A 16,605-nucleotide genomic window follows, 5' to 3' on the forward strand; every position below is an offset into this window, starting at 1 on the left:
TTTGCAGAATGAAGCCGAGTTCCTGCCCAGGATCAGCACTTCACAGAAAAGAAAATTACAGAGAGCAAAGAGAATCTGGACAGACAACTGGAAATAATTTTTTAACAGGTGATTTTCTTTCATTGTTAGTATTTGAAATACATAAATCAAAGGCATAAAAATAATTAGGTGTGGTACAAAAGGACATAAAAATCAAAAAGTGCAACAAGAAAAGTATATGCCAAATATTGAAAATAGTGACTGGTAGCCAGATTTACTTCTCTGCATGGAATATATAATTTAAGACCTCTCCATCTGTCTACATCATTTTCTGAAAGAGAAGAGTACAGCCAGTCACCACTGTAGTTTGCCACATACCTGAGGTATTTGTGTGCAAGGGGAACACAGCAGGAAGCCTGTCCTAGTTTTACCTTTTCTGAAGCAATTCCAGTATGCACTGTGAACAAGCCACACATCATACAGAGTGGATGGAGATACTGAGCTGGGCTTACCAGTTGGTCCCAAGTTATTCTGTGATTATGTGCAAACAATTACATGTCCTCTTCTGTGTTTGTGATGGTCTGACACCAAGTGCAAGGGCAGGTGGCACTCCCTCCCCAAGGAGGGCAAAAGTGCAGGATTAAGGGTGCAACTCCTGCACCACATGAGCAGCCTGTGCCTTGGCCAGGCTGTTTGTGTTCAAGCACCACAGCAGAGAGCAGTCCTCTTGCAGGAACACCACAATCCCTGCTGGAAAGTAGGACTGATGTGTCAAGCCCCAGCCACCAACCCTTGCAGTCCCAAACCACCTCTCCTGAAGACACACAGTTTGGCTCTCTTTTTAACAACTCAAAAGAAATCAAATTGCCTTCACCTTTTGAGCAGAGGCAGCTCTCTTCTCCTGCTTGGCTTTCATCTCTGCGAGCAGTCCACTGCCCATCACTTGCACACCATACCTCCGGCCTCCCTGGGGGCTTCCCTTGCTGTCACCCCTCTCAGCTTTTGCCACATCATCTGTCTGCATCTCCTCCAGGGAGTCTGGAGTCTTTAATTCCTCGGATCGCTCTGCGCCACCGTTCTGCTCCGCAGGCTTTGCCTCCTTCTTGCTTGTGTCTAAAGCTGGGCTTTTTGCAGCAACCTTGGGTGAGGAGGGCTCCTCAGCCACCGACACAGTCTGGGGGCGTTCGGATTTGGAGCCTCTTGATTTGATTAAGTTAAGGAAACCACTCTTCCTCGAGTCTCTTTTCTTCTTCTCATCACCTGCTTCACTGTGCTCGCTGCTGTCTGAACTTTTAGTTGATGGTCTCCTAAAAAAGACACAGACATTTCAAACTTTTCTCCACTCCCCTTCTCCCTTCTTAAAATAGTATCAAATTACTTCTTCCAGGCAAAGCTTATCTTTCATATGATCCATATGTTGCCCTAGGCCCAATAATTACCTGGTGAATCTATATTAAAAACAGGACAACTAGCATTGATCATATCCTTCAGGATTCTTGTGCTGCTTTGCTTGTGTAGTTGTTTCATCTGCACTGGGCATCCAGCTGTTTCTAACACCAGCCAGCTCTAACCAAGCTGTCTACACACATAGATACTGGGTTTGCACTGCCAGGTTTTGGTAGCAGGGCGTGCACAGGAGTGGCTTCTGTGTAAGGAGTCCTCCTGCTGAAGAGGAAGGAGCAGCAGAGAATGTGTGATGAACTGATTTCAGCTACCATTCCCTGTCCCCTGTGCCACTGGGGAGGAGAGGGTAGAGAAAATCAGGAGTGAAGTGGAGCCCTGGAAAGAGGGAGTGGTGGGGACAGGTATTTTTAAGATTTGGTTTATTTCTCATTAACATAGTCTGATTTGATTGGTAATATATTGAATTTATTTTCCTCCAAGTCAAGTCTGTTTTGCCCAAGACAGTAACTGGCAAGACATCTCTCCCTGCCCTCATCTCAACTAAAAATATATTTTCTCTCCTCTGTCCAGCAGGAGGGGTGTGATAGAGCAGTGATGATGGGCACAGGGTCAACCCACCACAACATACAATTTCACTCTGCTCTGTTTCCAGAATGCACTGCCTGTGGCTTGCACCTGCCTATTAGTAAAAGGAGAAGAACTGATCTAGGCACACCTTTGCTTTCTCATGTTTAACACAGCTTTTGGAAGATCTTGTTCCTAAGGGCCCTCCTTGAAACAGGAACTAGCTGGCACAGCTACTTTCTCTCAGTAAGGAGTACAGAGGTCACTTTTACAGTGCAGATGCTCATCTTAAAAAAAAAAAAAAGGAAGCTTCAAAACCCAAAAGAACAAAAAACCAAAACCAATCCCTAAAGAGCCCACCTGCCACTAAGGTTTTCTAGAGGCATCTTCTGAGCAGAGTATTCACACTTAAGGGCAAAGCTGAGCACATACACATTCACATAAAAGCACCCAAACTGGAAAGAGAGCCACTGGTGTCCCAAATAAAGATCCTCAGCAAAGAGCATGGCTATGGATGGGCAAACAGGGATGTGCAAGTTCAAAGGGAGATTTGAAATGAGCAGCAGGCAGGCACCCAAAGAAAGCACAGGAGAATGAAGCCTGTGAGCACCCTGGTCTTGACCTGCTTAGGACACTTTTCAAAGCTACCATAATTTCATGCCTCCACATAGTATATCACACATGGCTTCACACTTCACTATAGATATCTATAACTCATAGCAACTTTAGAACATTTGCTTTTCCCAGCACAGGTATCAACCAGTCACACTCTTTTCCTTAATGGAAAACACAGAAAAGGTCATTCCAAGTAGCCTGGAAATCACCCCTGCTTTCTCATTTAGTTATGGAAATACTCTGTGTGTGCATGTGCACAAACATGCATGAATTCAAGAACCTCTACATGCATGGTTCTGTAAAAATACACCCAGCTCCAAAGCAACTGCATAAGCTCTTATATATATATATATATATATATATATATATATATAACCCTCATATAAAGAAGGAGACATCTTTCAGATTAATGTTCTGCTTAAACCTGGAATACTACAAATTGGTGAAACACATCTTTAACATATTTCAAAACCAGCATAAATCTACTGTCATCTATGAAAATGCTGTACCCAACAGCACTCCTCACTAGAGAGAAACAGCAAGAGTACAATGAGCACTGGGGAGACTCTCAACCAATACAAAGCTCCCCTTCAGCTCTAATGAGCTTCACTGAAGGGTAAAATGAAGTCAACTGAAATATAAAAATATACACTAGTCATTAATCCCCTCAACATGGTATAGTAAAGCAATTAATTTCAAAGTAGCCACTTTTAAGGGCAGGTAATTGAATTTACAATGTCTTGACTACTAAGGTATTTTCTGACTTTGACAACAGCAACCCTGGATATTGGGAACAGGAGTCAAATACAGCTTGAAAGTGCTGCTTGCTCAGTTATCAAGATGGACTTTTTTAAAAAATAACTTCTAAAAATTTTTTTAAACTTACTTTGAATCCATTTTTGTCACTTTCTTAGTGAAAAATTCATCCACACCTTCATCCACTCTCCCCATGAGGCCATTCTGATCCCCTTCTGGCGGTACTCCAGCAGACACCTGACAGAAGAAAAAACTCTCTCTGTTATATAATAATCTAAGCATGTTTGCTCCAGCGATGATAATTAAGAATTAAGACATAAAAATTATATGTGCCAACCAGAACTCAGTGCAGACGACAGAATCACCACTGGAATTCCCCCTCTAGTAGTCAGGCCAGCTGATGCATTACATCAAATGCAAAATAACCCAAAACACCAGTGACAAACTGGATGCTGCAATGCATGAGGCCAGGAATCAAATGCCTCGGGCTTGAGAGAACAGAGGTCAGTCAGACAAGCAACAAAACACATAAAAAATAAATCCTGATCAGGCGGTGACCTGAAGGGAAAGTATTTTCAACAGACAGTTGTTTCCCTATTTGGAGAGAAACCTGGATTTTGGACTTAGAGATTTAGAAATAGAGCTCCAACAGGCTAACAGAGCCTTTTATAATTCATTCAGTCTAGCACTTCTAAAAGCAGAGACTGTAAATACAGAATCAGGTGTTCCATTTTAGGAACCAAACGCAGACTTTTGCTCAATGTCTGAAAACAACAAACTTGCTCCCCATCTTTGATTTCAGTGCCCACATTTTGAATATGGGTGACCTCAGGCATATAAACCAGGCTGGCTTTGAAATAGCTCCCAACCACAAAGGCCCTGTGAAGATGAGCTGGTGACTCTGCAGCCTCCTGAAGATGAAACAAGCAGTCTCCTGGGAGGATTTCTCATGTGGTCCAGCTCCTGTACCTGACTTTGATGTGGAAAAGGTCTATTACCAGTAAAGAGACTTCCTTTCATTCAAATGCCACATGGAAACCTTTAAGATGACTACAGAGGACTCCCCAGGACCCAACCCATTTGTATTCTTGGTAGTGCTAAGGATCAGGACACAAAATAACAGGGTTTGTAATTTGAAACAATGCAAATCAAGGAATCTCCTAGCTGCCACTAAAACTCAAGAGTAAACCCAGCTTCTCTTCTGATGTGGAATACAAACTTTCTATGCTTCAATACTCTTACAAGCTGCTATTAATATCAAACCCAGTCTCATTAAGTCAGGAAAGTGGGCCTCATATGAACCACGCTTTGGCAGAGCCATGAAACTTTTAACTTTCCATTCCTGAACCCTGTTATTTTTGTTATCAAAGAGAACAGTTAATATTTTATTGATACCTGCTGTAGCAATCTAATAGTGATGTCAAAGGAGCCCACCTGGTAATGACTGCTTTGTTGCCAGTCAAATTTGCAACAGATTTGCTATGAAGAACAGTTCTAGATTAAATTAGTAAAATGATTTATCAGATTTCCAACTTTGATATGTTCTGTAGTGAGCTTGCTTAGCTGGAACATCTCACAGGGGGGGAGCTAATTCCAGCTCCCCTGATCTATAGCAAATGAGAAGATCTACCTCATGAAGAGAAAATAATTTGCATCTGAAACAGCAGCAAGTTCCTAAAAATTAACGAAATATGTACAGAAGTGTTGAGGGTGTAATAAGGTCCTCAAGGCACAGGATATTCTTATAGCTGTTATTGTAACACCTTCTGGTACCAGCATTAACTGTAAGACTGAGCTCTGGTTTATTTTGTGTTTTACCCTCCTAACTCTTAAAAAAAAAAAAAGTGTTAAGTCTTCATTTGTCCTTTTTTATCTCTTTTCTAAGCTTAAGTTTAAAAGCAAGCGTGTTTCTTTGTTAAGGAAAAAAATGGCTTTGAAGAAGAAATAAGTAAGATGAATCACAATCGCTTTCATACATTAGAGATTCACCTCCTTTGCTGTACTAAATCTTCACACATGAAGGAAGAACTCGTGAGGTTAAGATCTCACAAAAATCTAAATTATAAACAACTGTTTTATCATTTTGCTTCAAAGTTAAAGCTGCTTGAGACTGGATGGCTTTGAGTTTTCCCTTTTTTCCCCCTCTCTAAACATTCATTCCAGTAGAAACTCTGACAAAACTATAAATCTTTCTTCTGCCCACCCACTCAACTCAAGTTAAAAGTTTGTTTCTCTTTTTTCTCCATTTTCTCCTTTCTTTTCTTACATTTTTCAGCTTCCAAATAACAAATCTGTTTTGCAGCAAAACCAGAGAAGTACAGCTATGATCATCTGAGACCCCTGGAATTACTAAATACAAATAATGGGAACAGCGAACAACCCAACAGAGCTGCTTTAAGTGGCAGGAAAGGTCAAGATTTTGCCTCTCACATTTCAAGTGCTTTCCCTAAGCACTGCTTTCTGTATTCTTGAAGTGGCAAAACCAGCAGCAAATCAACCCTGCAAGCAATGTCACAGTCCACTCATGACTCTGACCTCCAAAATCTGGCTGTTTTATTTTCAGAAGCATCAAAACAAACATCTTAAGTCTTTCAAAAATTTGTTTGGACTCATTTTGAGAACTAGTAAGGAACTAAGTGGTACATAAAAACAAGACAGGGACATATGAGTTTAACTAAAAAAATCTCCTTTCAATTTCTGCAACTAAATAAACTCCCAATTTCCTAATTAATTCAATATGGATGACCACTCCACAACACTGCACTATCATGGGAAGTAAGACTTGTCTACAAGGAGTGACCTTTTTGCTGCTGTTGAAGAAGACACTGCATGTGCTAGTTCCATGCCACGTAGTGAAGCACTTGCCCCTCCCACATCCCCATTCCTTGCACCTCCCTGGGCTGATGGCACAGGACATGCTGAGCTTGGAAGCCACTGGGAAAACACGTGTGTTCTGCAGCAGTGGAACTGGGAGAGTAAACACAGATGTGTTTTCACTACATGGAGACAAATCCATTCTTCTGCTACCTCTAACCTTCCCAGTGAAGCACAAGGGAATGGAAATTTGGCTTGAATATTCCCTTTGCTTGAATATTTCTCCCTTTCCAAGTGGTACAAAAAGCACTCCACTATCTTTCCCAGCATTAGGGAAATTTTCAAGGATCCTCCCAATTGGAAATCCTCAGGAAGCAGAAGAGGCCACAGGCATTTATTGTGAGGCAGCCTAACACAGAGAGGAAACGGCTGCCCCTTGATGGGGCTACTTATCATATCAGCTGTGCCCTGTTGCTGTGAGATAACTCTGTAACTCCTCCAGATCTGTCCTCACATACCCTGAGGACACACCATCATAGAAATAAATCTTTCTGATGCCATGTGCCAAGGAAAAGGAGCTGTGGGAACTCCACGCACGTATATTGAGTTCACACCAATGCCTTTCGTGAACAGACAGTGCTCTCTTCTGTTCTGCCTTTCTAAGGCAGGCTCCAGCATGAAAGCAGATCTGTGACTATGCAGATTTGCTGGCCCAAACACCATCTTCAGTTTAGGAGCTGTGGGAAGCTGGGTGTCACAGAGCAGCTCCTCTGAGAGCTGAGAGAAAGAAGAATTCATGCCAAGTTACCACATCTTAATGCAGGCAGAAAAAAGTATTAAGACTTAACAAACCCTTGCAATATAATTGAGAAGTCTCATGATATTTTGTGCATTTCCTGTGAAAGCTCCAAGCACCTCCAGAAACTGCCTCCATGAAAAAAAATCAAAAGCAAAATAAAAAAGGATAAAACTTACCCTGGATTTAGGTTGTGTCAAACAAGACAAAAAGCTTGTAATAGGGATAGCACATTGAAAGACATGAATACCAGAAGAAAAATTAAGTAGTCACTTATGGCTTTATACCTTCAGCCATTGTCCTCATTACACTGCAAGACCTGACTCATGACAAAAAGCAATCAACACATGACATTGCCAGCAATATTTTAATGTAGACTCACTGCTGCTTGGCTGGGCTGCTGCTTTTTATTCCTTTTGGGCCTTAATTTTGTAAAGTGTTCCAGTTTCCTTCCTTCTTCTGATGGCAGCTCTGAAATGAATCCAGAAGTTCGTTTGTCTGGCCTGCTGGAAGGAAATGGTGGGTCTTCTATATGGATAGGTACTTCTTCCAGTGCTTTATCTAGATCAAATTCCATTTCTAAGAGAAATCAAAACTTTCTAATTAGATTTAACATGATATTTAAAACAAAAGATGATGCCATTCCTCTTTTTGGTGGCAAATAATTATAAGCACATTCAGGGAACTTAGCCACAACATTTCTGTGAGCAGAGAGCACTGTGAGCCACTATTTACTATCAAACACATTAGTACAGTCCCAAAACAAAGCAGCCAGTGTGGGCCACAAATGCAATCCAGAGGGAGGGAGAATCACCTGTGTTATTCAATCAAGAACCATCTAGAACCACCTCAGGCAAGCAAAGAAACAAAATGGTTTTAAGGAATTCTCACTTACCAAAAGCTCTGGACACTGGCCGGAGCATTCTACTGTGGATGCTTTTCCTTTTTGATTTAGGAGTCATCTATCAACACAAAACAAAATAACACTTACTTTAGGGGACAAAAGAAATTACAACAAAACAGTTTTTCAAGCCTATGAACCATTTAAAGATCTGATTTGATTTAACACCAGAAGGGAATGGGGCTTTTCCTCCCTCTCTCATACATTCAGAACTTTTTCTAAATTTGTATTTTAACTGACTTTGAACAGAACCAGAGAGGTAGTTCATTTTTCCCACTAAAAGCGCAGGCTGCACACAGGATGATTACTGAAATTGTCCAAGCATTAACTCTTTGATCTCCAACCGTAAGACAAGGAAACTATTAAAATCTCACCTCTGCAGAGATCATGAGGGACTCATTTAAGACTTAATTACTTTGTCCAACACTGCAGTTAATGACAATACCAGGCATAATCTACTCCTTGTTCTGGCTTTTATTTTTGATACAAAACACGCTTCCTCAGTTCATTTGTTAGTGGTATGTCACTGGGAATCAATGCCTCTAGACATCACCACACAGCTCACCAAACTTCCCTAGGAAAATGAGCCTTGGAGAATACAGCCCTTCTTCAAAAAGCAAAACCACCATGTTGGCAGTATCTGTAGCAAACACATGACTTCCTTGGACTTAACACACATTGAGAAGAGGTGGAAAGTTCAGCATATGTTCAACACAGTTACTGAATTACTGCTACCAGCCTTCTGATCTTCACATTGCCAAAAAAAGTAATAAAATGCCTTAAGAGTGCAAACACCCAGACTTAAGACTCAAGTTTGCTCTTTTTGGAAGAAAGTTGTCTGTCTAGTCTTGACTGAAGCCTTCTGAAAGTTTGCATGATGAGAAAAACAGTTTTGCTATAGGAAACGGATGCATCACCAATTCCAAACCTCTTAACAAAGTTCGGCATTGTCAGACTTTTTGTTTAAAAGCTGAACAGTGGGTTTTCTCAAGAGGTAATTTAAAATCACTCAGGTTCTATAAAGATGGGCTCCTTTTGTGGTAGAGTTGTACATGGTGGCTTTAGTAATACCCATATACTTCCATTAAACTGCTAGTCTTGAAGCCTAGTGACTTCAAATTCTATTTTGGCTTATCACTCATTAACAGAATTGTTAATGAAGGTTAGGAGTATCAATTTTATATCGGCCAGAAAAAAACACAGTTGGCATTAACATTTCAAACAAATCATGAAATGTTCAAGGCAAACATTTGCTAGTTTTTATGTATGGAAAATTCAGTGCACAGACTCGCATGTGCCGAATTCATATTCCCAAAGTAGTCCTGAGGATCATTACACCACTAGTCACATGCTCAGTGTTATGACAGATCTTTTTGTGATGGGACAGCTATTACACATGTTCTCAAGACCAGAGAAGGACTTGAAGACTTGAAGAGTGGGCAGTGATAGCACTGCCTGGGCAACAAATAAATAGATAAATAAACCAGAGCTCTGGTTTTATTGACATGTACATTGTTGGGGAAAAAAAGATACCTTCAGCTGCTGCAGGTTTCCACTTCCACATTTGACAACCATCAGTAAACGACACCACAGTTTCAAGATGAGCCAGGAATAGTTTGCCACCTGAGCAAACTCACAATGACACTAATGAGCAGGCAAAGTGTTGCTGCATCAAAAGGTCAGACGCTACTTTCAGAGTTACCAATAAATTAAATGCAATGGATTGAATGGCAAGTGGCTGGAGAGGTGCTGAATTTTTTCAGCCACAACTGCAGTGGACTGTGCAAGAGGTAGGCAGCTCTGAACTGCACACCTCAGCAGCTGTCCATCCATCCCCCAAACCTGAAACAACCAAAGCATTCACACCTCATCTAAGAAAGAGCTGAAGCAGTTCAGCATTTGGGGGACAGCAATCACAAGTCACTATCAGTAGTCCTGGTTTCATTTCCAGACATAGCCCACTTCTCTTGTGACAGTATATTCACATGCATTTTGGTCTGTTTCCTGGTTTTTATGGGTGGTATGACTGGAAGTTACATTTAGTAGATACAGCAACTCCTGTGCTAAAGAAGACCAGAAGGGCGGACAGAAAACACTGATGGAAGAGCTCTGGTCACTCAGCAGCTGCACAGCCACAGGCAATGTTCTGAGTGTGGAACACAGACAAGCTGAGAGCTGCCTCAGCCCAGGGCACCAGAACAGCACAGGAAAAGTTTTGAGGTTCCTGTGCAAGGACTGGAATGCTCCAAATACTTCTCCAACAGCCAGGAACAGAATGATTTCATTTTCCTTCCCAGACAAGAAGGTGCCCCCAGATGACCCTGCAGAGCTTGTGCTGATGACCATAAGCCAGTCTCTGCTGTAACTTACTGTCAGCTTGGCATGATTCATCAGCAGCTTGGTTGCTGGGGATAAAGGCAGAGGGATAAAGATGCTTCCCATTTGCTTTAACAGCATGAATAACAGCTCCACATACACTTTTATTTGAAAACCTTCTGTTTTCTAGCCTGTTTAGGAAGTGCACAGATGAAAGGCTTCTTGCCAAGTGAACTTTCTAGATCACACGCAGAGCAAAATGGGTCAAAGCATTAATTTAAATAGGCCAGTGTGCTCTTTTACAAAATATTAGGCTTAATCTCTGCTTAACATCTCAGCCACCACACAGTCTGCTACAGCAGCAGTGCACATGTCATTGCTAGAGGAGATATCTGAACTCCCCAGCCTGACTCCCATTTCCTACATTTCATGGAAGCAGTTCAGCTTTGGTAGAAGCACATCTTCTCTCTTCTCACCACCTCTGGCCCCACAAGCACAACGTGGCTCTCCGGCCTTATGTTTCCCTTGTGGCCTTTACAGAGGAATAGCTGTTAGTATCACCTCCTCTCATACACAACTTCCACAGACTTTCCATTCTAGCACACCACCTTCTGAATTCTTCCTTGTTTTGCCTACTTTTCCATAAGCACATTGTAGGCTGCTTGGCAGAACAGATAGAAATATTAACTGCATCTCTGGAATTTGAGAGAATCTCGGGAGATGGCTCCATGAATGTGCCCTTCTGCAGTAGATGTGGGCCAGCAGATCTCTACCACACTTCCAAATAAGGGCTTATTAACACACTGTCATGTGTCCTTGCTAACTTTAAGCTCCCAGGATCTCTTACCATGATCACTTTTCCAGATTCCTCCCTTCTGACTGCCTTCCTCAAAAAACTGTCTGAGCTCTCTGGAGTTTTCTGAAATTGTATTACCAGCTGTGGAAGAACACTACTACCTTGGGAATTAAAAACAAAAACTGAAACTGTTCTGTTCTGAATGTTAGAAAACAATGTACTTTCAGAAACAGGATCTCAGATATTCTCTTTGTTTATACAGATAATTGAAATTACTCTAAGTGCCGAGGGATATGCTTATTTCCATGTTTTTCTCCTCCTACTTCACAGTAATTTATATTCAATCCTATTAGATACAGAGATGCTCTGTGACCCTCCTGTCACTTCCCTTTCGGAAGATTTCAAAAAAATTAACGAACAACTTGCTGCTCCCTCTTGAAATTTATCTGCCCAACCAGACTCCCTTCAACATATGGGTTTTCAGCTTTGACAACATGTTTCATTAAGCTGTATGATGCTTGAATATAAAACCAACTCAACAGATTTTTCTTCTGAGCAGTAATATTTGTGCTTATACATCCAACATCAGCACTCTGCTTTGGTTTGGTCTTAAAAGCAAGGGATCCCTTAAATTCAGATACTACATTAGCTGAACCTTTTTGTAAATCCAACCCATTCCTGAATCACTGCCTATTTCACTTGTAGGGGCAGATGGATGGCACTACAGTCTCCCAGGAGACTCTCAAGGCAGTACAGAGGCAAATGGAGCACAAAAACATAAACAAGTAGGCCAGAAACAGCAGAGCTAAAAAAATACTTACACTTGTACAGCAGAGAGTCTCCATGCAGCAAAAAAGAAAGAAAAAAGAATATGAATGGGGAAGACAAAGCAATAGCAGTTCTCAGGAAAGGAGGCAAAACCAGGAATCACCAAAATAAAGAAAACTAAAGCCAAAACACTTGGAAGTCTTAGCAGGAAAGGTGACATGCAAGAATGAGGTAAAAATCCCTTGTATTTGGAAGTGCTATTCAAATTTGTCTTTCCAGAGGATAACCAGAGAAATATGTGCTCTCTCGTTTGATCTACATTGGGACAAATTAAGGTTTTCTGACATTTGTTTCCAATATAAGGCACTTGCCAATGGTGCCAACCTGCCACCTGCTGTCCCAATTTTTCCATTTTGCTGGCACCAGCAGCAAAAAAGCCCCAAGTAATTCTCCTATTTCCTAGTCTGAAAGAAGATTCTGAATTAAAAATTGCCAGTTTGTTGTGGTATGCAAGCAAGCAAGGAAAATAAAACAAAGCTTCTCTTGAAGGAATGAAAAAGGATGGAAGTCTGTTCTCCTGAGGTTTAAATAAATCTAAACTAAAGGCAACCGTATATCTCCTTCCCATAAGGAGGTTTAGAGGCACAGACTTTCAAGCACTTTTGACACATGAGAAAGATGCTGTTTCATGACTGAAGCAAAACCTTTTCTCTTCCCTTCAAAAGTTATAAGCAAAAAAAGGAAGCAGCACAGCCATCACAGGAAATGAAGCAATCCCAAATGCCATATCCCATCTCTTCCATGGCTGAAGACCAACCATGCTTCTCCCGAATTTAGGGTTAGAAAAAACAATTATTAGAAGTGTGCTTCTGTTTTCAAGTTGAATGGGAACTGCTGCTCTTACAACACTGCAGGTGTTAGCAGAATGTGGCTGGAGTAGTCATGGTCTGGATTAAGCATCTTGTCAAGAAAGTGCTGCATGTTCTCGCACCCAGCTCCTCTTCTTTATTTTCCTGCTGTCCTCAGGGTCAGTTGTTTGTTTTGTTGGGGTTTTGCCTCTGGGTTTTGGGTTTTTTTGTCTTTATTTTCTTTTACCCTCAGAAACTTTGGCTTTATGCAAGAGTTCTCAGCTAGCAGTGATTCAGGCAAACCACCTCATTACTCTCCATGCACACATATACTCTGACTCAATTTCATGGTCAGAATCTGTCTTCTCTTGCCCATCTTCTACACTACCAATAACTACAGCTGCTCTGAGATTGCTGGAGAGACTGCAGAACCAATTGACAAACATCTTGAAAACTGATACAATCTTAAAAACAGTGCTCCTGCACACTTCAAAAAATAAACCTGGAACACGGATTCTCTTTCAGACAGCATTTGTGGCAGTAGTCCAGCATTTTCTGTGTATTTAATGCACAGACAGGAAAGTTATTTGTATTATATATGCAGCTGGAAATGTGACTAGGACCAAAGTGCAAAGTAACCCAAATAAATGGAAGCAGTCCCAGGATTTGAGGGAGTTTACAGTCTATGGTCCTGATCCAACAAGGGCTTATGAAAACTCCTACCTTCCACACTTCAATGATCTCCCCACTACTGAGGCACTTAAAAGGTGCCAAACACCTTGTGGGTGGGGAGTCAGGAGGGAGAGAGGGGCGCACAGCAGGCAACAGGTTAGAGGAGGAAGCACCATTAAGCAAAGCAAAGACCAAGGGACTTGCCTGAAGCCACCAAGGAATCTGACTGCTCTTCAGGGAACCTAATGCCAGTGTCCAGACCACTGAAGCACTACAGACCATGAGGCCTCTCTACCTTCCCCCCTTTGTTTGCTCTCAGCATAATTCCCATATGAAGTGCTCTGCTTCGCAGGGTACATGGACCATCCCCAAAGATGAAATACCAACCCACAACCAAAAATCCCAAGAAAATTAAACCCAAATAAAATCAGAAACTGCATTCTAACCATGTGCCAATGAGGTGTGAGATGTCATAAAAATATTTCAAAGGAATTTTACAGAACATATTTATTCAATGCTACACCATTTCAGCTGTATGCATTTTGTGGGGTATACCTTTTAAAGAAAGAATTATAAGAAAACAAAGCATTTTATCACAAGTCCTGTTGTTTTCTTTTGCTGTAAGGAATTCTGACCAGTAAAGATGCCATGACACCAGTTCAGTCAATCAACATTTGCAACGCTTCCTTTAGTCTCCTAACTACCTCTGATAGTGTCACACATCTTGTTGTCTCATAATAAAAAAAAAAATCTTAACAAAGCAGAGCAGCAAACTGACCGGTTCTGGGTTTTGCACCCGACATCTTTGGACATGCAAGTATCTCACCATCTGTATAGAAAACCTTAGGAACTAGGAAGTTGCTACTGCTTACTTCAACTACAAATGATTTTGTGATGATTTCCAGAGTGAAACCCCCCATGTGGCTTCTGAAAACCAGTGATGCACTTCTCACTTGCAGTGACAGTAACCTGAGCCACTGTCCTTAGAATCTGCCCCTTGAGTGCCATCGTCCTTGGAAAGTTAAATGCAATGCTAAGATCTGTGACACCCAATGGACTATTTTACAGTAGACAGGAGAGCAAAGCCCCTCACAGTCCTGAATGTAGGAGCCATGATCTTTCATATCAGCATATCAGTCCTTACCTTCATATTTCAGAATTCTGTACTCTACATGGAAATTTGATAGACAGATAGATAGATAGACAGACAGACAAGTAGAGGAAGTAGCTTAAATAAATATGGCATACAAATAATCCATATGTGAGTTTCAGGAGTATGTTTACTTGTCTTCCCTCCCTGAAGAGCTGAATTTCTAGAGAAGGAGCTATGGGTTCAGTATTAATTCAATTAGTCTCATATACAGCACCCTGACCTTTCGAATCACTTTGTACAGAAATATTTTCTGAAAGAAAAGGAGTAGCACAGCAGTAAGATAAGTCAGTAGACTTGCCCTTGAGCTTGTTATATTTTACTAGCCAAGAAAGCTTTGCTTTTCTGCATGCTGAGACATGGCAAATGTACTCTGATATTTCATCAAGCATTTCAGTACTTTCTTTTAATTAATAATTCTGCACTTACATCTTTTGAGCAATGTAAAATTCCTGCTAATAAACATTCCTGCATAGAAAACCCCAAAGCTTTCACTATGAAGGAGGAAAAATCAGGAAAAACACAAATTAAACTGAGTGGTTCCTAAAATTACTAAACCAAATGTTTAATTCCATGTTCCGAATTAGTATCCTGCAAGGAATTCATGCCTGCAACTACCACCTGCAAAAGAAAAAGCAATTCTCCATAGCATCAGTTTTGCTTTCTATTTGCTCATAAAGAGGTTAACATCTTCTACAGTACCTGGGCTTCAAGATGAGCCAAGAGGATGGCTCCAACTACATTACTTTTGCTTTTAGAGTTATTTTAGTTAAAAACTAAGTGCAGGGAAGAGAATAAAAAGCTCTTAAACTTGGCAAACATGCAGGGGTGGACAGCTATTCAAGATAGCCTTAGGCAGTCCTATAACTGCTACCATATGCATCAGGTGCCCTGGGCAAGAACATCATTAAAGCAGCTCAGAGGCAATGCACTCCTGAATGGGTGTTCAAGCCAGGAAAAACAGGGTTTAGGGCAACTTCATCTAGCAAAGGGTGCTCCTGCCCACGGCAGGAACTTGGATCTAGTGAATCTTTAAAGGTCTCTTCCAAGAGAAACCATTTGATGATTTTATGAAAAGAACTGCTGTACCTGTCCGCCCTAGAGCTTCCAGCACTGAGAACCAGCATAACTTCTGATTCTCTCCTTCCATCCCACAACCTGAAGTGAACAGCTACCAAAAGGATAAGCAGTCATCCAGACAAAAAACTCCCAGTCATCTTTCCACTGTTACCAGGCCCTGTGTGGGCAGATGATGAATTGCTTGTGGTGGCATTTGACAGGGGAAATGCCCTGGAGGGGCAAGTGGACTCCATGCTCAGAATTATGATGGGAAGTTTTACTCTTGAAAACCCAGGCACACTTGAGCTGTTGTTATTTTCTCACAGAAAATACTGCTTCAGACATCTCTCCAGCATGCACAATAAATCTTTGTACCCCTCAGACATTTCAAAATATACTTTATGAACTAAAACATTAAAAAAACCTCTCATCTTTTTGAATTTTAAGTCTTTATCAACTTATCTTCCTTCCTATTGAAAACAGGAAATATCTTGACAGGCAACTAGCAAATATTCAAAGACCCTGCATGAGAAACTGAAATACCTGAATAGAATATTTGAGTTTCTTCTATAAAACAAACTGACAGAAAATGTCAATCATTATTTACCCAAGAGAGGATGGCAAAAGTCAAAAGCTGACCTATGCAATGATGACACTAAAGTATGACACCTGATTTAAATAATGCTGCTTGGTCAGACAGTCATGGGGCAGCACGTGAGCCTAGGAGAGACAGAAACACAATGAAAGGACTGGAAGATGCCTACCCTGCAAAGCAGGGCTGCTCACCAAAGCATGGAATTAAATGCTGATTGTATAGACACAAACTTCCCAGGAGTATCTAAATATCAAGGTATTGGAAATGACTCATAGATAAACTGTAGCAGACAAAATGAGGTTCTGATCAGCTTTGAGTGAAACCAACCTGACTGTTCTATCACTTTGTTCTTCTCTCATTTTTTTCTTTTCATTTTCTTTAATATCTGCATACTGGAACATTCTTTCACCTGTTTAAGTGCTTTTGGTTTCAAATTAGTATTCCAGTCCTGCCACTACTGACCTCAAAAATTCACACTAACTTGATCTAACATGAGATACAATCTCACTGCAAAGATAAATGCACCACTTTGTAATGAGGCTTAGCTGACCTGAATAACATCCAAAGAAAGT

The 16,605-nt window shown here is 41.0% G+C and overlaps 1 protein-coding gene across 5 annotated transcripts in view; it reads right to left on the reverse strand.

Annotated features, from left to right (window-relative positions):
- Positions 1–16,605, reverse strand: part of CARMIL1 (capping protein regulator and myosin 1 linker 1) — a 190,253-nt gene that overhangs the window by 15,992 nt on the left and 157,656 nt on the right. For 3 of the 5 annotated variants that reach the window (XR_012581675.1, XM_074547387.1, XM_074547370.1), the window contains exons 30-34: positions 11,763–11,780; positions 7,824–7,890; positions 7,311–7,507; positions 3,449–3,555; positions 854–1,286 (exon numbers count right to left, since the gene is read on the reverse strand). Coding sequence is in view for 4 of the 5 variants with exons in the window: in XM_074547387.1 (XP_074403488.1) it covers positions 854–1,286; positions 3,449–3,555; positions 7,311–7,507; positions 7,824–7,890; positions 11,763–11,780 (822 nt within the window). In the remaining variant the exon portion in view is untranslated. The remainder of the gene's footprint in view (positions 1–853; positions 1,287–3,448; positions 3,556–7,310; positions 7,508–7,823; positions 7,891–11,762; positions 11,781–16,605) is intronic. The other 2 variants (XM_074547395.1, XM_074547381.1) reach the window with 1 other exon arrangement.

Source organism: Zonotrichia albicollis, chromosome 1, assembly GCF_047830755.1.
Source record: "Zonotrichia albicollis isolate bZonAlb1 chromosome 1, bZonAlb1.hap1, whole genome shotgun sequence".
Lineage (NCBI taxonomy): Eukaryota > Metazoa > Chordata > Aves > Passeriformes > Passerellidae > Zonotrichia > Zonotrichia albicollis.